Source organism: Marmota flaviventris, chromosome 12 (assembly GCF_047511675.1).
Source record: "Marmota flaviventris isolate mMarFla1 chromosome 12, mMarFla1.hap1, whole genome shotgun sequence".
NCBI lineage: Eukaryota > Metazoa > Chordata > Mammalia > Rodentia > Sciuridae > Marmota > Marmota flaviventris.
The window spans coordinates 83,579,132-83,602,396 of record NC_092509.1 but is presented as its reverse complement, the minus strand read 5'-3'; the positions used below and the strand labels follow the sequence as shown (position 1 = coordinate 83,602,396).

General features: G+C 33.1%; 1 protein-coding gene across 1 annotated transcript; it reads right to left on the bottom strand.

Moving 5' to 3' along the window:
- Positions 1-745: 745 nt before the first annotated feature.
- Positions 746-22,228, bottom strand: F13b (coagulation factor XIII B chain). Its single transcript, XM_071619744.1, has 12 exons — positions 22,165-22,228; positions 17,684-17,884; positions 15,797-15,982; positions 15,192-15,368; positions 14,646-14,822; positions 11,926-12,105; positions 11,655-11,840; positions 10,380-10,562; positions 7,802-7,999; positions 6,896-7,078; positions 2,504-2,720; positions 746-779 (listed from the first exon to the last, which is right to left on the bottom strand). The coding sequence occupies exons 1-12, from the start codon at positions 22,226-22,228 to the stop codon at positions 746-748; spliced, it is 1,986 nt and encodes a 661-aa protein (XP_071475845.1).
- Positions 22,229-23,265: the final 1,037 nt, after the last annotated feature.

The following is a 23,265-nucleotide window of genomic DNA, read 5'->3' as shown; positions in this document are numbered from 1 at the left end:
GAGCAAGTGACAAAGATTATCTCCCATTCTATAGGCTCTCTCTCTCTCCACACACTTTTAACTGTTTTCTTTGCTGTGCAGAAGCTTTTTAATTTGATGCTGTCTCACTTATTGGTTCCTGGTTTTATTTCTTGTACTTTAGGAGTCTTGTTAAGGAAGTTGATGCCTGTGCCAATATGTTGGAGTGTTGAGCCTATGTTTCTTCTAGTAGTTGTACAGTTTATGGTCTAATTAGTAGGTCTTTAAACCATTTGAGTTACAATTAATTTTAAAACTTTTTATAATTAAACAGTCTGAAGGAAAGTCTCTTCTGCATTTAATAAAGTAAATCTTCCCTCGTGTGATTGGTTCTTTGCCATTACAAGCATATTGCATTGAAAGTGACAGAAAAGCCTAATATTAATGAAAAGAATAAAGACAAATGTGAATCTCAAATTTTTGCACATATATGAAGATAATTATATAGTCCAGTATTATTGCAAACAAATATTTTGATGTGTGGATTATTTTTAACAGGTTAAAGATATGCAATAAACATTATGCTATGTGTCAGATCACCCAAAGTAGAAATGAAACATTTTTGGCTTTTATTTACAATTAAAGAAAATGTTCAGCACAAAAAAATAAGATTCATATCTTCCAGCAAGTCAATATTTAAGACTTTTTAATATATACTTTCTAAAGCTTATTTTAAAAGAGATTTTATGATGTGTTGAAATCCTGTTCTTTTTTCTGCCATTCATTTTCATGTCCTTAAGTGTTCTTGATAAGACAGAATCCTTGATTAGAGAGAAAAAGAGACAAGAATTTTTTTGAATACAACAAGCATTAATTAGAGTCGAGTTTATTATTATCTTAACCATTCAACATTTCATATACTGAATCATTTTTCTAATAAGTTACCAACTAGAGAAAGTAAACATACTTAGTAAATAATACCATCAGTTCCCTTTTAAAAACCCAATGCTAGGGCTAGAGTTGTAGCTCAGTGATAAAGTGCTTGCCTGGCATATGCAAGGCACTGGGTTTGATTCTCAGCATTGCGTATAAATAAATGTCTATCAACAACTAAAAACATAGTTTTAAAAAAACCCTAAAAATCAATAAAAATATAAATAAATAAATAGTAATTTTGCTTTTATCTAAAAAAACAAAACAAAACAAAAAAAACCCAATGCCATTTACTTCTCCAACAGTATTTTTTATTTGTAACTTTTTCTGTTATTTTCTCTTGTAAATGAGAAATCCAAGATAATCAAAACATTTAAACAATATAAAATTTTTCCACCCTGATTTTATGATGTGTCTTATGAATGTTTTTCTCAGTTTTCAAAGTATACAAAATGTGTTTTTAGGTAGTTCCTATAGATCATTTTTAACAGTTGCTAAAATGGAACCACATGTATTTTGCCAATACTTTTTAAAAATATGTTTATTCTTAGTTGAACACAAAATATAATTTCCCTTTTTTTTTGGCGGGGGTTTGGGGTGGTACTGAGGATTGAACTCAGGGGTATTGCACCACTGAGCCACATCCCCAGCCCTATTTTTGTATTTTATTTAGAGATAAGGTGTCACTGAGTGGCTTGGTGCCTCGCTTTTGCTCAGACTGCTTGAACTTGCTATCCTCCTGCTTCAGCCTCTGGAGCTGCTGGGATTACAGGCGTGCACCACCACGCCCAGCCTTCATTGTTAATATATCTTCAAAAGGATCAAAATCCTGATTCTATTAAATTATTCACATCATGTTATTGTATCTCAACATTTGTCTAGGAAAAAACAATTTTTATTAATCAGGTGGTGGAATATATATTTTTAATATCATATAAGGAAACACATTAATAATTTCAATTCTTTTTTTGTTTGTTTTGTTTTTTTAATTTTTTTAGTTGTAGGTGGACAGGAAACCTTTATTTAACTTATTTATTTTTATATGGTGCTGAGGATGGAACCCAGGACTTCACACATGCAAGGCAAGCTCTCTACCACTGAGCCAGGATCCTAGCCTAGTTCAAATTCTTATACATAAATGTGATCCTGAAAATGAACACCATGATTTCAAACTATTATAAACATGCTCTTTCCTCAGTACAAAGGTTTGTACAACTGTGTTAACAAACCTTTCTTGGTTACACACAATGAGAAGCAAAAGAAAATATGTTTTTTTTTTCTTGTCTCAGAATATGTATGTTAATTTTTGAATATTTAAATATTTCACCTATAGACTGGATTATTTACATAATTGTCAAAGTTCCATAAACAGCAAATAGCAAATAACAGTGGGGGTTCATACAACTCAGAAAGCTTGCTGAATTAAATAATGCTTTCAGGAATTTTCTTAGTTAAAAAAAAAAATGAGGAAAGTACAATTCTGTTTCCCTTCCAATTGCCATAAAGTAGACATTTTGTAGAACATATTTCTGAAATTTATAACATGATGAATCTCTTGAATAACAATCTGATAGAAAGAAGCAAGTAGCCATGGGTGCAAGCCTCTTCTTACCTGTCTCTTGGAATACACCTTGGATACTTCAACTGCCCTCTGTCACACTGTACTCTAAGTTCAGAGACAATAACAGATGATGCTTCAGCTACATAAGTGTCCCTTCTGCAAAGAAATTCAATATACTCTCCATGGAAAATGTGTGGTCTATTGTCAAAATCCCACTTCAAGAGTAAATTATTCCTTTCCATTTCAACAAAAGATAATGTGCAAGGTTCTAGAGGAAAAAAAAAAAAGAAAAAGAAGAAGAAAACTATCTTGATACATCTTGGTACTACCAAAAATAATTATGTTGCCTGCTCATGATGACCTCACAATTGCAGAGAATGGCAAATAAATTAGTTAGAATCAATATTCAAGTCAGAAAATACATTCAGACCCCCAGGAAACAGTGCACCATTTACCTCTGTGGTCCTATATTCAGAGAAAGTATACCCTGCCAGTCACTTAGTTTTATGCCATTAGGATATTCAAAGATAGCAATAAATTATTTTTTCAGAAGTATTGACAGTCAATAGTATTCACTAAAATTATGCTTTTTCCTTATTCTTCTTCAGAAAATTCACATAAAATATTCATGAGACAAACCATTGACTAATGAATAACTTGGTGGAAATGCAGAAACAAGCATGATTCTGAGAAATGACCAAACAATTTTTGGCCTGATACCATCCAAAGGAGTTAAGAGTTTTCTCTTTTAAATTTCCAGTTAAGGAACAGGAAAATTTGATTGTTTTAAATTAAAATTGTTACCTTGCTCATTTCTACATGTATTAAAATAAAACAACAAAATTAAAAGCATTAGGCTCTCCAACAAAACTATTTTATGATGATTTTTTTCATCATAAAATTATTGACATTTTAAGTTTCAAATAATAAAATATTTCAGAAAATTGGTTTTATTATGTCCTTGTTTGCCTCCAGGATTATGTAACATTAAAGAGTAACTTCTAAGATAAGTTAAAAAAAGATTCAGGGTTGATAACACAACATATCAATATACCTGTAATACATTAACAAACATATTTATTCAGATATTTTTCAAGTATTTGGAATGCTTATACGTTTGGCTAGGAGTGCTACAGATAATAAAAATGAAACAATTATTTAAAAAATACTTTAGATTCACTATAAAATAGTTTTAAAAATGAGGTGAAGTGGAGCTGTATAATTTAGGAGTCATTGTTTTACAAAAAAATGAAATTTTAATTAAAATAAATTAAAAATTGATTTATAGACCTCCTGCTATGATGGGTAGCTAATGTCAGACCAGCACTTCTACCAAGGATTAGAAAATCTCGAAAACAGGCAAAAAGCACATATTTCAAGGCAGCAGAGAACCTTCAAGGAAGTCAATTAGCTGAAGTCCTGGAAAAGTTAATTTAGATGAGTTCAACATTTTATGTGCATTTTCCTCTTAGGGTGTTTGTTAATTGTCAGCTCAGCTAAAAGACCAAGGACAGAATGGACCTTAACAGGCATAGAGCAAGTAGAGGTTTTCGGAAATCTCAGGATTGAGTATAGAAAAATTGGAGTTTGGAGGCTGCTATAGAAACCAAGGCTTGAGGAACCAAGAAGTGTGAGGAATGGGGAGGAGTATAAAAATGAGCCTGGTGTTCTGTTTTGGCTTTTCCCTTGAGGCAGCTGCTGATTCTTGATTGGTACAGAAAGAGAGAATTAAGGAGCTTAGAAAGTTGACTTAAAAGCTACACTGGGCAATCTACAGTCTCCCAGTTATATCATCATCAGTGTATAGGGAGATATATCCCCAAATGCTCAGTAAAGAGCCTTGGAGGGTTACATATTGTGATTAAGGGCAACCAAATATCTGAAAGCAAACACTGAAAGCTCCATTTCCAGTTGGTTTGAGACCAACTGCTCCTACCATAACCTTCAGCCAGTGGATAGAATGAGAATTCTGTGGGTTGGATGACATACTTCATGCTCCTAAAATTTTCCACAATATTCAATTTTTAATTAATTACTAATAGAAATAGTAAGGAATTTGTCTGTTATATAGAAACTTTCCTCTAAAGTGATTCAGATATTGGAATTTTCAGATTGGGCCTTAAAGATAAGTATAATTAAAATGGTCAAAAAAATGATGTCAAGATGGAATCTTTCATTAGACAAGATGAATTTACCAAAAGAAAGTATGAAGCAGACACTCTATAATTGAAGATAATAACTGAAATTAAGAGCTTAATAGACTAGTCTAAAGCAGATTAGGCACATCTAAGACGACAGTGTAAAGATACAAGAGCAAAAATGATAGAACAGCAATAAGAAATCCTACAAGGTGCTCAGAGAGATTGGACATGCTTCTCTTGGTAACTTATAAGAAGACAATTGAATAGAAATGGATGAACTTAAAAAAATAAAAATTAAATTCAACCCAATTGACATACATCTAACAAGCCACAATGACAAAGTTAATTTTTTTTAGAGAAAAAGGAACAAATATGTGCTTCTTATAAAGCAAGTATAAGTGAATTTCAAAGGACAGATAAAATTCAAAGCATATCACAGTAGAACTAAATTAGAAGTCAAAAGCTGAAAAAACACTAGAAAATCTCCCAAATGTTCAGAACTTAGAAACTTCTCAATGATTCAGAGTGCACAGAAGATAGCAAAATGGATATTATAACATCTTTTGAACTAGATAATAGCAAAAATCCAAAATATCAAACTGTGTAAGATGAAGTTGTACTCAGAGTGAAATTTGTATCCTTAAATTCAAATCTGAAAAGGAACATGAAAGTCAGATATTAGTAACCAAGGTATACATCTAAATAAGCCAGAAAAATAGTAATTAAAGAATCTCAAGAAAGTATAAAAGAGGGAATAATGAAGATAAGAGCATAAATACAGTGAAATATCAAGAAAAATTTGAGGAAATGACCACTAAATGAAAATATTGACTCTTTTTAAGACTAATAAAATTCACAGGCTAATTTTATTAATTACATACAAATAAAACTTTCAGCCACACATGTCAAGAAAGATATATTAATAGCAGCAATAATAATAGACACATCCTAAAAACATGAAAATGAGGATAAAAGAGTGTCACAAGTCACTTTATGTCAACTAATTTGACAATTTAGATGTAGTAGACAAATTCCAAGACACCACTTTCTAACAAAATGGATGGAAAAGATAATGACTTAATACCTACTGAACTAATTGAAGTTATGATTAAAATCTTTCTATAAAGGAAACTCAAGAGTTATATGACTTCTTTGGTAAGTTCTTAAAATTATTAAAGAATTTTCAGAGAATTGAAAAAGAACGCTTCCCAATTCATTGTATGAGGTCAACAGAAACTTGATACCAAAACTGAAAAGAAAAAAACATGAAAATAGACACAAAATACCTAGGTAAAATATTACCAAATAAAACTCAACAACCTTTAAGAAGCATAATTCATCACAACTATTTGGAATTTCTTATGAGAGCACAATCATGCATTAGCATTCAAAAGGAAATAATATAATTCACGAAATATACAGAAAAAGTAATAATCTTGTGATTATTCAAACAGCTATTAAACACCCTTTGAAGATCATTAGAAATACTCTTAGCAAATTAAAGTAGAAGGTATATATATATATATCTTAAACCTACTATTTGAAATTATTTATAATTCCACATTTAAAGGTGAATTATTAAAAGTTTTACTTATGAGATTGGGAAATAAAACTATTAATTACCTGCTCCATTCAACATTGTACTAAAATCCAAGCCAGTGAAATAAGAAAAATAAATAAATGCCAGAAATGGTTGGGCACGATGGTTTATGCCTGTAGTCCCAGCTTTTTGGGAGGCTCAGGCTGGAGGATTTCAAGTTCTAGGTCAGCCTGGGCAATTTAGTGAGACCCTGTCTCAAAATAAATTTTTAAAAAATGGCTGGAGATGTATCTCAGTGGTAGAGCACCTGCGTAGCATGGCTATTTTATGCCTTCTAATATTCTTGGTAAATGTAATTTCTATTGGAATACCTTGCTAAGAAGGAAATTAATAAGCTTCATCTTTCCATATTGAGATGGCCATTTTTTTATTCCCCTACTGTGCTTGTTCATATTTTCAATTTATAGTGCCAGTCACACTTCATCATAATTGCTAATGTTTGCCCATACCAAAATAGCTTATTCAATTTGTAGCCAATACCACAATACTACCTGATGCATGGTTTGCACTAGGTGTTTATTATAGCAACTGAACAACAATTATTTGAAATCTATGGGAAAGAATAGAAACCAGTGATTAAATACTAATAAAAAACACAAATGCAGCAAATTAAGTATTAGTTTCATATCAGCATAAAATGACTGAAAGCTAAACATGCGTCATTTTACTTTATTAGCTAGAGGCATATGTAGTACTACATACCTAAGCACAATGGTGGTGTAGTCCATACTCCCTCTACACAATAGGCCTCCCTAGGTCCTTGCAGGAAATGGTGATCAAAACATCTATATTCTATTGAAGAACCATTCTCATAGATGCCTCCTGCTGAACTAATAAGCACTCCATTTTTAATAAGTGGAGGAGATGAACATATTCCTTTAGATTCTGCAAAAATATACATAGATAGATAGATAGATAGATAATAAATTGCTACAAGTATCCAGAGTTTTAATAATTGCTACAGAAACTAAATGAGATATCTTATTGCCTTCAAGGAATTTTTAATGCAGTTCTGAAATATTTTTTAAGTATTGAAGATATCTGGCAACATTGTCATACTTCAAAATTGACTATTATAGTTAGAATTTCATGTTATAAACCTTGAATACATATTTACAACCAAGACAGTATTTTATTTTTCCCTTTCAATCTAGCTGAAATGAAGGCATACAAGATCTCTCTTAAAGTCTTGTCTTCCATATGTTTTATCTTCCTTTTTTTTCTTTTTAAAAGTAATCGTCCCTATTACAGGGAGTACACAAAATTTCTCACACTCTGCATCAAGTAGTTTTCTGAGCAAAACCCCTAGTAAAGGTATTTTAGTGTTGTTGAGTGCTGACATAAAAATCCACGGATAGTATGGTAATGTTTATTAAATCTTTTATTTTTTTTCCCTTCATAAAAATGACCTATTGGAATGAAATTGTTAGTATAGGCTTTTTTTTAAGTATATGCACTGATTGAAAACTAGAAGTTGGAACACTCTGAACTTAGACATTAGAAGATGTGGTGCCCAATTGCTTATGCTCATAACTTTAAGCTTTCAACCAAGGTAGTTGATATCCATTAGTTAGGTAAGAAATTGTGTAAAAGTACTATTATTTTTACCTTTTCTAACACATAAAGGATATTTCACTTCTCCCCGATTGCACTGCACAGACAACCCAGACAAGGTTGATGGAGGCATATCATATCCTTGTTTGCATACAAAATCTATTAAATCTCCATGCAAGATTTTTCCTTCATAGGCCCACTTCATTTCTATGTTATTTCTGTTCATGTTATCCGCATTCACGGTGCATGGCTCTGAAAAACAAGTGCTCTTTTAAATTCTTTACTCATCTATCCACTATGAAAGTCATGACAGGCATCAAAAACAATAGTTTACATTTTATATTTATCATTATTAAAGCTCCTCACACAAAGATAACAAAATATACACTTTTATTACTATCAAATGACTTTATAGATTTACATACCATAAATCAAAACCACTCAATTTGAAACATTAAAAATATTGCTTAAGGTCATCAAACAGTTAGGTTAATCATTATTTCTTTTTTTATAAAATAATAATCTTAAAAAAGAAAATGTACTTAATGTGTAAATATTTATACAAAACCTGCCACTTGTTACATATCAATGAACAAAACAAAGAACCCTGACCTCGTGGAGCTTACCTGCTAAACAAAACTCCCACAATAATTAATAGACATACTAAATATATGAATTTCATAATTTGTAACTATCCTTAAACTACAGCATATGAAATTAGGTGGAAAAAGGGTGAAGGGGGAAGGAGCTATCAAAAGTGCTGGGGGGAAGGAGGTTACATTCCAAGTCAGATGGCTGGGTGGGCCTAAGTAAGTATCTGCAGAAAAACTTGAAGGTTGACGAATGTCATTATCTGATGAAATAGTGTACCTGACAGAGGAACAACCCTGAGGTGAGAGCATGCCTAGCCTGAGGAAGAGGAAGGAATCCAGAATCGCTAGAGTGGAGGAGAGCAGGAAGATGAGTAGGGAGAGGTTATAGAGATTCCCATCTGAAATAATAATTCAGACAGAAAAGTCTGTTCCTCTTCACACTGTTGCGTGAATTTGTAGAGATAACATGCTCAATCCCAGTGGATAATCAAGACATGCAAGCTCTCCTCTTGCCCTGACAGTGACTGATCATCACTATTTGCCTCAGTTCATTAACATCATGCCTAAATGTCTTGAGGCAATTGATCCAGATATTGAATGACTGATTTCTTTAAGCCTTATTATTCCTTATGAGGTTGTTTCATTATTATCTTTTCCATTTCTATTTCAATCTAGTCTCTGTCCTCAAAGATGATTGTACTCCTATTCAATGCAATATCAATCGCAAAATGAGAAACTTAATATCCAGTATCTCAACATAAAATTATGAGAGTAATAGAAAAATTATAGGTGAAGATACATTTGAATTTGAATGGGATAGCATCCTAAGACTTACTTGAAAGACAGGAACTATGAACAAAAGGCTTAAAACAGCTTAAGACTTAAGCATCTATATTTTAAAACACTAAAAATAAAAGTAAAATAAAATGGTTGCAGTATACATGACTCTCAAATACTCCATTTAATTTATGTAGATATACCTTATGAGTCTGAAAAATGGCTAGGCTATGAACAATCGCTAGTAGAAAAAAACAAATCTGTGGCCACTTAGAAAATGGAAAAAAAAATGCCAAATTGGCTGATACTTAAGTAAATCAAATAATTTTGCTTATTAAATTAAAAACAAATTTGAAGATTAAAATACTCAAAGTTGACAAAGATTAAAAACTTCCTACTTTAATACACTAATGGTAGGGTTATAAATCAGAATAAACTTTCTTTTTTTCTTTTTTCGGCAATTAAGAAAAAATTAATTTCCAGATCTTTTTATCTAGAAATTCTACTTTGGAAACTCTGAAAAATAAGAGAAAACTAAAACAAGGTCAAAATATATTTAATTAACTTTTTAAATGAAAAATAATGTTTTTAAAAATGTATAAACATTCATTTACAAAAATGTACTGTTTGGAATGTAAATATATTTAATGCTAAACATCCAGCAATAAAGTTATCAATTAAATTAATTTTTATGTACCTGCACTGTGGGATACTATTTAGCCATTCAAATGTATATGTAGAAGTTAAGATCAACTATGTTTACAAAATTTTTAAGTGAAAAAACAACAAGGTACGTAATGTCTGCACAATATGGCAGCATCTTTATGTTATGTATGTGTGTTTAAATGGGAATAGAAAAAAGCTTAGAAGATTTTTCATTATCTAAATCACTAATATTAGTTGTTTCAAACAAGTTACTGATATTTTCTGTTTTCTTCTATTTGGTTTAATTTGCTTATAAATGTTTTTGGCAAATAACAATGACTTGCTTTTACAGTTTAAAATTCTAATACTTATTTAAATGAATATTTTAACTTACAAGAAGTTTAGCGTGCATTACACATTTGAAAAAGTAATGTTGTAATATGTTAATGCAACTACAGTGTTAGAGATTTTTACTTGTTTAGAGAGTTTCTAAAATGAAGGGGATAACATGTCAGAAAAAAAAGAAATTATACTATTTCTATGCTATACAATATTTAAAGAAAATCAAAAATAGCAAACATAATAGTAAAATAAATTTGGTGTTTTCTTTTTCTTACCCAAGCAAACAGGTGGGGATGACCATCTTCCTTGTTCACAATGAGATATTTTTGATCCCCTCAATAAGTAATATTCATTGCATCTATACTCCACTGAGGATCCTGTTGTGTAGCTTGGCAATAACACACCAACCACAGCCCCATTTGTTATATTAGGTGGAGGCCTACAATTCTCATTATTTTCTAAGAGAAAAAGTTATTTCAATTAATATAAATTCATAACAATATAATAATATAATATTGTTACCCAAACTATGGTATCTCAATAGTCCTGTATACTTAGGACAACTGATTTCTAAATTCATAAGAAATGTTGTTCAGCTGAGGTATTTTTAAAATTTATTAAGTAAAAACAAACAGCAAGAAAAGTATGCATACTTTTCTCTTAATTGTGAAGGAATTGTGGTAAAGATATTCCTGAGATGTATAGAGAGGTAAATGATATTCTTCAACCTAAAGATTATAGTTAATTCTAAAACCACCTTTTGGCATCAATGCACCTCTATCTTCTTGCTTCTTGTTGTGTTCACCTCAGTTCTCAATTAACCCAGGGATGAAATATCTATTTTTCTCTCTTTAGAATCTTTCTCTTACTCTGCAAATTTATTTAGCATCATTTACAGCTGTTGTAAATATACTAGGTAAACACATTTGGAGTTTTCCTCAATATCTGGTCAAGAATGAGAAGGATGACAAGAAGGGTAGCAACTAGGAATGATTCTGTAGTCTGGGAGTACTCTTCAGCAACACCAAAGATTAGCAACCTGTCTCAGAAAGGTATAAGGTTCAGAATGGCCAGATGCAAAAGTAATATCAGTAGGACTTACCTAAAGACAGAAACAGAATGCTAGACCCTAACTTCATAGGACATGTGGGGAAAGGAACTAGATCACGCTCACGGTCATTCTCCAACATGCCTTTACTTCTCCAGTGAAGCACATCCTCAGCTGTTTGTAGGTATTTAAGCTCATAGGTCATGGTGCTCACAGAAGTCAGATAACCATGCCCAGCACTAATGTATTTAAACCTTTTTTTTTTTTTTTTTGGTTAGTTTCTGAGTTATTTACATTGGCTTGAATTCTAAAGATGACTCCTTACACACACACACACACACACACACACACACAAAATTTTAAAAAAAGTAGCAAAGGAGGTATAGTAGCAATGTACTTCTAACCCTTGTAAGCAGTGGTTTTGAGCTATGAGTATGTAGAATAAACAGAATGGAAAATCTTGCACTATAGTCCTAGCTACTGTTAAACGTGGCAGACATACCAACACACTCAGGGGGAATTGTCCATTTTCCACGATTACAAGCTATCTCATTTGATCCACGGATATGGTAGCCTCTGTCACATCTGTATGTCACTTTATCCCCACTGTAATAAATCTTAGAATGTAGGTTTGCTGCGCCATTCTCCACGAAGGGTGGTTCCTCACAGACCCTCTTCTCCTTTTCTTCTGAAATGTACCATTTGAAGAGAAGGGATCATTTAGCTACACATGCATAGTTCATTTTAGGGTGAGTTTACTCAATGTTACTAACCAATGCATTTTGGAGGTTCTGTCCACTTTCCATTTTCACAGCGTATTTCTTCTGACCCCTGAATCAGAAAATTAAGTTCACATTGTATACGAACTATTTCTCCGTGACGATAAGCTGTTGAATACTTTTCAGTTTTGGAGTTTAGGGGCAGAGGTGGAGGAGGACATCGATGTCTTCTTCCTTATGGAAAGACATCAGCATATTTAGTCATATAATTAACAGAAACAATGAAGATTCAATAAGAGCATTTATGGTATCAAGCACCATAGAAACTATGACAGACAGGTTCTAGGAGCACCCCTAGGACCTCACCTCTTGACATTTACTTCCTTACATAATATTCCGATCCACCAGTGAGACCTGTGACTTGCTCTGGACAATCAAATACAGCAAACATGATGGATTAGTATATGATTATGAATACGTGATTATGCAACATAAATTTATGACACTATTCTTCATGGAAGATTCTCCCTGCTGGTTTTGAAGACACAGCTGCCTTGTTGTGAGCTTCCAAATGGACAAGGCTACAAGGCAAGGGGCAGAAGGCTGCCTCCAGCTAATAGCCAGCAAGAGACTGAAACTCTCAAGTTCAGCAGCCTGCAAAGCTCTGAATGCTTCCAACATGCTCAATAAATTTGGAAGATCATTGCCTAGGCAAGCCTTGGGAGAGCCTCCAGGCCCAGCCAACACTGTGGCTTTGTTAGACACTGATGCAGAGGAGTGAGTTTACCCAAACCCAGACTCTGAGCTACAGAACCTGGGACTAATGCATGGATTCAATCTGAAGCGGCTGAATTCATGGTTTACATTGTTATGTACCAGTAAAGTAATAAAACACCAAGCCTTTTAAATTCATTATCTCCTTAGGTCCTAAATAATTTTCTTAAGTAGGGACTATTATTTCTCTCATATTATAGATAAAGACACTGAAGCTTATGAAGTAGGTGACACATTTGTTCTTGAGCCCGTGTCTATCTGTATTAAATCTGTTCCTAACTATGAAATACTTTATTAATGGTTTACTATTGGTACAGTAACAAATTGCCATAATTTAGTGGTTTAAAACAGCAGAAATTTATTCTCTAACACTTCTGGAGGCCAGAAATCCAAAGTCAGTTTCACTAAGCTAAAATTGAGGTTTCAGGAGGACTGTGTTCCTCTGATAGGTTTTCAAGGCAGATCCAATACTTTGGCTTTTCTGCCCTCTGGAGGCTGCCTATATTCCTGGGTTCAGGTTCACTCCAGCCTGTTTATGCATTTCAAATCACCTACTTCCTCTCCTGCAGTCAAATCTTCTTTCAGTTTCTTAAAAAGGACACTTGTGATCACATCTAGGGTACAAATGAATAATCCCAGATAACCTCAAGATCCTTAATCACATCTGCAAAGTTCCTTTTGCCATATAAGGTCACATTACTGGTTTCAGGGATTAGGATGTGGGTATCTTTGGGGGGAGTGGGGAAGCATTATTAAGCCCACTATACTACATCTCCTGAGTATTTATTATCAAATAGCAGGCATGTTGGCGTACCAGTTCGGAGAGGGGAAGGGTGAGGAATAGACACTAAATATTTGTGCCACTTATGTTTGAAATAACATGCTGCAGACAGTTTGCTAACAATCTTCCTCTCCACTGTTGTCCCAATGCTATTTTGTCCTACTGGAAAATGACAAAACTGCCAAAGTTTTCACTGAGTGCAATTAGGAAGCTCTGATAGTTCCAGGCAATCCCATTGCATAGCCCTGGTCAGAAACCTAGTTTATTCTCCCAGCTCCTGTTTCAAATTTTACTGCTCTCTTCCAAATTCTACCTTCATGTCTTTCACCTGCCTGTGGATGATGAATTATTTCCTATACTACAGAGAAAACGGTTGCTACCAAACCCTGTGCCTCCTCCCAGTCCTCAAGCTCTTATTTATCTCTTAAGACCCAGTCCAAATATTATCCATCACTTCTGTGAAATATTACCCATTGCCTCAACAAATACCATCTCCCACCATACCTATATAATAATCTAATGATTATTTAAATATTTTGTACCTGATTTTATAGCAACATTTGCAACATCAGAGCAATTATTTTTTCATATTTCCTTTGCCGGATTAAGACCTTCTTCAAATGACATTGTAGTTATGGTTAAGTAATTATTAAGTTGGTGTCTTCTGACAGATAAGCATACCACCTGCCTGAACAAATTCAGTGATAGAAATGTAACCTTAGACATTATACTTTTGGAGTAGCTCTAACTAGATGACCTCATTTTCCATTTACACTTTGAGGTAATAATTTTCCAAGTTTTCTGCTCTCTATCTCACTACTTTGGAGATTGAATTTTCACATCAGTAAATACGTAACCAATGGAGAAAATGCCATCACAAAGATGCTCCCTTGGGGCAACTACCTGTAATAATTTCCAATTTTTTAAAGTTATTAATTATAAGAAGAGATTTAGCATTGATAATGCAGATTTTTGAGTATTATATTTAAAAGATACTCCCACTCTACAAACTAATTTGAAGCTTTAAGTTTCTTTAAATGGAATAAAGATTGCTGAAAAGGACATTGGTTTAAATGACATTATTTATTTTAAAAATAGAACTAGAGACTAGAAATAGATACCACCACAGATATTTTTTCAGAGCTCATAGAGATTAAAACTTATTAAAATATGAGGTTAAGATATGCTACTTCCCCACGCATAAAACTTAGAAATTTACCTTCACATACAGGAGATTCTGGGTACCAACCAAAGTTATAGCACTGAATTAGGTCAGGTCCACTTAGATAATAATTTTCATGACAGAAAAACTGAACCACATCTCCTTCTTCATAGGTTTGCTTTATAGGATGAAAATAGCCATTCTCAATTAATCTTAAAGAAGAGCACTGCAATTCTAAAATTGAAAGAATGAATAAAAACACAGTGTTTATTTTTCCTACCAGAACAAAATTTATATACTATTTACAACCCATATCTGAATAGAAACTAATAAGTTTCTCTTATTCTGTTTTAGCTAGCAAAAGTTTTTGAATTTATTTCATATATATATAAAATATATCATTAGGGTTATTTAAATTCCATAAGCAAAAATGAATTTTCCCATTTGAAAACTTTAAATGATCAAATTCTATTATGAAAGTAATTAAAACTAAAAACAAAAAATATAAAAATGGGTCATAATTATCATAACAACTTATAATACTTCAGTGTGAGAGGTACTTTTTCAGAGTGAAAGTAAGTTGTGTTGAATGTGAGAACCTACTGGTGCACTTTGGTGTGAGAGACCATCCATACGTGTGGCATTCCACCTCCTCTGCATGCTTTCCTCCAGCTGTGTAGTAGCCAGCAGCACATTCGTATTGCACTTTATCCTTCACTTTGAATATTTTCTGTGTTGTGGAATAATTTCCATTATGTAATTCAGGGGCCAAACATATTTCTAGAAAATTTAAAGTTATTTATTTTATGAACCTCACCAATAACTTAAAAGAGATTAAATATATATATATATATAGCTTAAATATATATATATATATATATATATATATATATCATTTTTATAAGCTATATTTTTAAGCTATATTGTTAGACCTTCATAACAAAGCAATTCGGAAGAGTTAATAAATTTGTCCAAGGTTCACATAAGTTTAAATATTTTTAATACTTGCAGTATGTCCAACATTATGTAAAGCTTATCTCATTGAAGCAATACCAACTCCATTGTACAGATAAGAAACTAATGTTCAAACCACTTCCCAGTAGCAGAGCTGAATTCATATATATATATATATATATATACCTGCCCATAGAAGGGAACACTAGTTTTGCAAGCTCTTATCCTCAGTCTTAAGATTCTTAGATACCTACCATGCTCCTTCCTACAGGTTGGCTGAGAAGACCATCCATCAGAAAGACACTGCACCACTTCTTCATCCTTCCCTCCAGTGGTTTTATATCCAGAAGCACAACCATAACGCATATTCTCTTGAATTTTATACAAGAATTTTACACCAGAGACATAACCATTTGTTAGGTCAGGCTTAGTGCATTTTCCTGTGGGGGGCGGGGAATTTCTTTGTTTAACTTAGTGATGAAATGAAGCTTGCCTTTTATTAAATTGCAAAATGAAAACAAACATTTCATATCACTCTTAATTGGAATTTGAAGGAGGAGAGAGAAATAATTTTTCTCTCCACAATTCCTTGATTTAATTTTGGAAATATAATCTTACAGGTCATGAATAAAATTTCTTTGAAAATGGATTCAGTTTGACACTAACTGTCTCTGTATTTACTAAATTTAGTCCTTATACTCATTCCTAACCTTACCTACTTTTAGACTGTAAGTTCACACATGCTAAGCAGTCATTCTACCATTGAGCAACATCCCCAGCTGGATGGATCCTTAAATAATTCTGCAAACAGATTAGTATGAAAACTATTCTTTCATTCTATTGAATATATAGTTTAAATAAATCTTTATTTATTTTAAATATTTATTTAATTAATTAATATTTATTTAAAATATTTTGGGATCACCTAGCAGCACAGGATTCAGTATTTAATCCATTTAAACTGTGACTAAATCATACAAGAAAGTTATTTTTGGTAAATATTTGCAACAAGAACGTATAACATAATAAATTTCTTTAGCATTCTGTGGAAATCTATCATTTTTATAAACTATACTGTTAGACTTTCATAACAAAGCAATTCAGAAGAGTTAATAAATTTGTCCAAGGTTCATGTAAGTTTAAATATTTTTAATACTTGCAGTATGTCCAACATTATGTAAAGCTTATCTCATTGAAGCAATACCAATTCCATTGTACAGATAAGAAACTAATGTTCAAACCACTTCCCCGTAGCAGAGCTGAATTCACATACCCTCAGTTTGACTGCAGAGATTTGTATCTAAACCATTAAATTACCATGCTAATTTCTTCTGGCTCATATTTCAATATTCTCTTTTCCAAGATAAAAGAGTCAATAAATCTAGGGCTTATAATTTATTTCTATGCTTTAGTTATAAATATGATTTATTTACTAGAGTTAATGTATGCTCTGTGTTAATACCAAAAGTGCAATGCCTAAAGTATGAGCTGTCCTGAAGCCACAGAATGGATAATTATCCCAAATGGATGTGTATATCAACCACAGTTACTACCATACCCAACCTCCTCTTCTAAATGAAACAGACCCACGCAAAGCCTTTTACTCTGGAAAACAGAGCTTAGAGATTTCTTAGCTTAGGAGAGTTCACCTGAACCAGTGGAAGCCCACCAATAAATTGACTATGACATTTTTCAATTAAATAATGAGATGAACCTATCATAATACCGGCTCACAAATTTGGACTCAGAATTTTTAATCGGTATTAGAAGTTGGCACTCAAAGGAATTAGGAGTTTGCAAATGATAGGCCCTGGAATAACAACCTTGTCCTTGCTGAGAATGTTTCGTAAGTATGTTTCCTGGCCTATTATGCAAAATGTTCCATATAACAGTTTCATTTATTACCCTTGTTCCCTTCACAGTATATGATTTTAAAAATATATAGAAAATAACATTTTAAAATGAAAACATTATTTATACTATTTCAGATACAGCATTTTTTAAAAAGAAAGTTTGCTAGTAATTTTGTTCTTATCTACCAAAAGGTTTTTTTCATAGAAATAAAATAGCTTTTTCAATAAACTAGTTTCTTGGAGCACCATAGCCATCCCTCGTTGTGGTAACACAACGTGCTCACTTACTGAAGCACCTTGGTTCTGGAGACCAGCCCTCTGCTGTACATCTGCTTTGCTCTTCTTGTTTCCCACTTTCAGTTGTGTAGCCAGCCAAACAGAAAAATGGCAACTTTTTGTCTATGCTCATTGGGAAGTAAAAACTCTTAAAAGTATAGTAATATTGGGCAAGCCTTCCATTTTCTACCGTGGGAAAATCACAGCGTTTCTCTGAAATGAAGAAAAACTCAAGCTGAGACCATGGAATTCGCAATCAAACAATAACACATTTTTAAATCCAGCACTTATTTTTATTACCTAAAATTTTAAGGTGATTTTTTTGGACAATCCAAGCATTCATTTTCTTTTCCCACCATAATTAATATACTAGTAGTTCTGAACAACTCTAATAGATGCATAATGAAAATCATATGTAATTGTAAAATTCCTAAAATTCTCACATTACTAAAAGTAAAAAAGAAGCATTGAAGTTCATTTTAATAATATGCTTTATTGGGTCCAATACCTTAAAATGTGTTGCATTCTTCTTACCCCCTTTAAAATCCTGTCTGTATTTACACTGACAGCACCTTTTAACTTGGACTATCCACATTTAAAGTACTCAACAGTCATAGGATTGTCCCTCAAAATTAGCAGGAGATTGGTTCCAGGGCTATCCAGCAGATATCCAAACCCATGGATGCTCAAATCCCTTTGTGTTGGTTTTGGAGTAAAGAACAGTAAAACATGATGTCCCTAAAATGCCCATTTATATTCCCAAGAATCTAACCCTCTCAAGGGAACAATGAGTGGCCCCAGCCAGATGGTCCAGATAAGTGTTACTTGAAGGACACTGACTTTCTCTCAGGCATGCTGAGAATTAGGAAAAATTAGTGTTATCTTAGAAAGCTGCTTTCTTGCATGCATGTCAAGTTCCTTGGAATGCTGGTCACATCATGCGAGGAAGCAAGCTAATGATGTCACTGCTTCTGTAGCCTGACTCATTGATTCTCCTCTCCCTGCAGTAACTACCATGGAGTAGAGAGCTGTGGAGAGGATCAGTGCTCATCCAGCCAGCTGCCACTGGACAAAGCACGGTGAGGGATAGTCACTGCTTTCTGGCAAGGCACCATAAAGGACAGAAGAGCTATGCTTCCAGCCCCTCACCACTGGACCTTCCACATAAGCAGTTTTCAATAAACCTTATGTCTTGCACTCTGTCTCCAAGTCTTTCAGCAACATGTCCCACTGCCTATTACAATGGGACTGTGGAGTGTTATGTAAAAGGTTCACCCTTATGTAAAATGCAGTAGTATTTGCATGATGCCTACAGCCCTCCTAGGCAGGCTTTAAACTCTCTTTAGATATTAAAATACCTAAAGCCATGCCTAGTGCATGGATTCAGCAGAACACTGGGCAACATGGCAAATTCAAGTTTCACTTTTTGGAACTTTCTGGAAATTTTCTAATATTTTTTATCCTCAATTGCTTAAATCTGCAAATGAGGAACCCGGAAATACAGAGGACTGATTGCATGTGGCTACTATCCTCCGTATTGGACAGCATCGTTCTAAAACAGATGAACTTCTTAAGATAGGCAACCCCCTACCCCAAACTGTGAAGTAAATGGTTTTTGGTCATCTCTCAAGACAAAGACAGATTAAAATAAAGATTCGAATAAGAACTTAACAAATGGAATATTTAAATAGTCAGAGATCAAGTATTCAGCCTTTTTCATCATCAGGGAAATGTAAATTGAAACCATCATGAGATATTGCAAATCTACTAAAATTGTTGAAATGAGAAAGATTATCTTAATGGTTGTTAAAGATATGGAGAAACAGCACCTCTCATAGCACTATAAGTGAGAGTATAAATTGGTACATGAGAAAATACATTGCTAATACTCATAGAAGCAGAGCATGTATCATATTATCCAATAGAAGAGCACACATCTGTGAACACAAGGACATGTCAAAGAGTTCCATAGCAGCACTGTTCATGTGGTGCCAAATCAGAAATAACCTAAATTGCCTTTAATGGCAGAAAAGGTAAACACGTCTCAGATGAGGCATACCTGTAATGTTCTATGTACAGCAACACAAATAAATGAATGATGAATCTCACAAACATAATATTACATGAAAGAAGACAGTCAACATACATTATATAACTCTTTAAGAAGACAAACTAAAAATCCCTGGTAAAAGAAATCAGAAAAATTACCTTTAGAAATTAACACCTTTGAGAGGTCATTTAGGAAGTTTTTTAGGTGTTATTGATGCTCTATATCTTGATTTGGTTAGTGAAAAGCTGCCTAAAATTCACACAACTCTATCTTATGATATTTGCCACTTTCTGTGTCTATTATATTCCAAATAAAATGTTTACTTGAAAAATCTCTGGTTATGTTGGAGATCTTTTTTAAAAAAGAAAATGCTTAAAGGAGAGAAACATTTGGTCAATTCCTGGGAGTGGCGCTGAGTGAAAACCAGACTCGTGGGTCAAAGAAGGCCTGGAGCCAGTGGGTTATTCTGGTTTCAATGCCTTGGTTACTCCCTACCCTAAAACTGCCCTAAAATAATAAAGACATAAAATAATGATACTGCCAGCCCATGGCGGAGGGGAATGGGCATGGAAGGATGAGTAATATAAAATTGCCAGCATCTTGAGAGAGCAGAGCAGCAGATAAATACATGTGCAGAATAGTCTCCACTCTCTGAGAATTCCTCCCACCATTTTGCATACTCAGGCACCCAGGAATTTAAAAAATATTAGTGAATACACAAGGATGCTCCCTGAGGGTCACTGCTGCTGGACTGAGTGGGATGGGGGCATGTGTCTTCACCACTTTGTGGCTTCAAAAACTGTCCTGAGGCATGTATCTCTATCACCAGGAGAGGCACATTACTGGTCAGTAGATGACATGCCTTGGAGAATGTGAATTCATGAGAAAAAAGAAATAAGAAGAAATAGGAGGAGCTCAACTCCAATAAAATCATGTCAACAAACTGGATAATAAATATCAGATGAAGTGAACTGAACAATTAAGTGGAGAATTTCAAGTTTGCATAATGAATAACTTAAATAGAAAATGGAAAATACTGGTATTATAGACCATACATAAGAAGCTATAAAGAAGCAACAATGAAGTTAGCCAATCCCCCAAAACCAAATGCTGAATGTTTTCTTTGATATAGGATGCTGATTCATAATGGGGTTGGTGGGGGGGGCAGCATGGGTGGATTAGACAAACTATAGATAGAGCAAAGGGGAGGGAGGGGAAGGGAAGGGGCATGGGGGTAGGAAAGACCTTCATGCAAAAATTATCCTATTATAGGATATAATTAGGGTATAGGACATCATTACCCTAAGTACATGTATGAAGACATGAATGGTGTGATTCTACTTTGTGTACAACCATAGATATGAAAAATTGTGATCTTTATGTGTAATATGAATTGTAACGCATTCTGCTGTCATACATAACAAATTAGAATAAAAAAGTACAAATTTCAAAAAATGAATTTTTTTTAAAAAAGAAGCAACAATGAGATACACTGAGTATGAAAATATAAACAACCTGTTAAGTATGGAAAATAGCAGAAAATGGTTTAAGCCAAAGAATTAATTTGTACAACAAAATATAAGATTTTATCATTTCTAACTCATAACATCAAGGCCCCATATTGCACAGTTCAGGAGGTACCAATCACACTGTATGGTTCAAAGGTACAGAAAAAAAAAGAAAAAAGAAACTAAAGGGTAAAATGTAATGGGTTTGATTATTTAAAAATTTGAGAATTTCTTTGAAAGTCATTTTCCACAAAACAGATACATACTACTTTAGAAGAAGGAAATTGCAATGTCTAAAACTGATAAGAAGTTACAACTTGTAGTTTATAAAGACTTCTTACAAATCAGCTCCAAAGAGCCATAAAGCAAAGAGAAATGCTAATCAGAAACAATTTAGGAAATCCCAGAAATCCGAACATCTAAAACAGTATATGAAGAGATGTACAAACTTACCAAAAATCAGAGACTATCAAATGAACATAAATAAGATGGCACTTTATGAACAACAGTATGGCAAGGAGCACAAAAGCAGAGAACAGGAAGTGCTGCTGCGGGTGATGGGAAGCAACAGCTCATGCCCATCACCTTTTGAAGATTACATACATTGAAACAGCCATTTCACAAAGTAATTATTAACCAGAAACCCTTTAAAGTATATTTAGATAATGTTAGATCATGGTCTCCTATGCTCCCAAAGGGTCTTTGTTTTGTGTTTTTAACTTAAACTACTTTGATAACAGTTTGCTAGTTTATCCCAAAGGGAAAAAAAAAAAAACCCATCTTTCTAAATGCTATAACAAGCTAAATTTACATAAAGCATGTGATAAAATTGATACATCAAAATGAAAGATTATACCAAAACTTAAGTTGTATGAATATTAGAATTTCCATTTATAGTTTTTAAGAGAATAAAGCAAATTAAGGATTAATTTTACCTTCTGCAGAGAGTTCTCCTAAGATCATTAATATAATAACAAAAGCCAAATCTTTCAACTTCATCTTCAGTGGTACGTTTCATAAAGATTCTAACAATTCGAAAGCACTAGGGAACTCATCATTAGGTAAAAAATGCTTCTCTTGAAGAAAAAGTTAATAATTTACTACATCTAAGTCCGTTAGGAACAAGCCTTTTATTTTACCTAAAATATTTTCAAATAATGTTAAAATAACACAACTATATAAATTGACATTACTTTTCCTACCAGAGTCTAATAAGAACATGTTAACCAATAAGGGCAACAATAGTAGCAGCACAAATAATTAACACAGGCTGTTTAAAAAAAGAAAAAAATTCAACTTTGATTCTCAATTGCAAGTTCATAGAGTAAAGTACACGTAGCTATTGTTGTTTACTAATATTGATCAAGTGAAGAGATGAACTTAGGAACATGAGATCATAGGTACTGGATGTTAAAATAGGTTGTTGTCTATATAGCGTTCCTTAAAGACATAAATGATCTTAGTTGTCTCAATGATAAAAAAAAGTTTATTAAAAATAGTGACAGCTAACATTTAGAGAATTTAAACTCTGTGGCAAGTAGCAAATAAACACTGTGTTTTATGATCACTCATTTGTGAAAAAGATTTTGAATGTCCACCATATGCGAGTCCCATTGTAGTCCTGAGGCAGACAGCAGTGAAAAAGAAGACTAAAAATATTACTCCCATGAAGTTTACATTTTAGTAAGGTTTAATTTAAAGGAAACATTAATACTAATAAGAACAATAATGAGGGAGGTATTAATGTTCCAATTTTAGAATATTTTATTAAAATATAACATTAAGGGATGCAGTTGTGGCTCAGTGGTAGAGCGCTTGCCTAGCATGCGTGAGGCACTGGGTTTGATCCCGGCACCACATAAAAATTTAAAAAATAAAATAATGGTATTGTGTCCACCTACAACTAAAAAAAAATTTTTAATAAAAACATAAAACATAACATTAATAGAGAAGTACCTATATCAGTGAATTTTTATATCGGTGAATTTTTACATCACAAATTCATAACCCAGAACAAGAAACAAAATATCTGCATC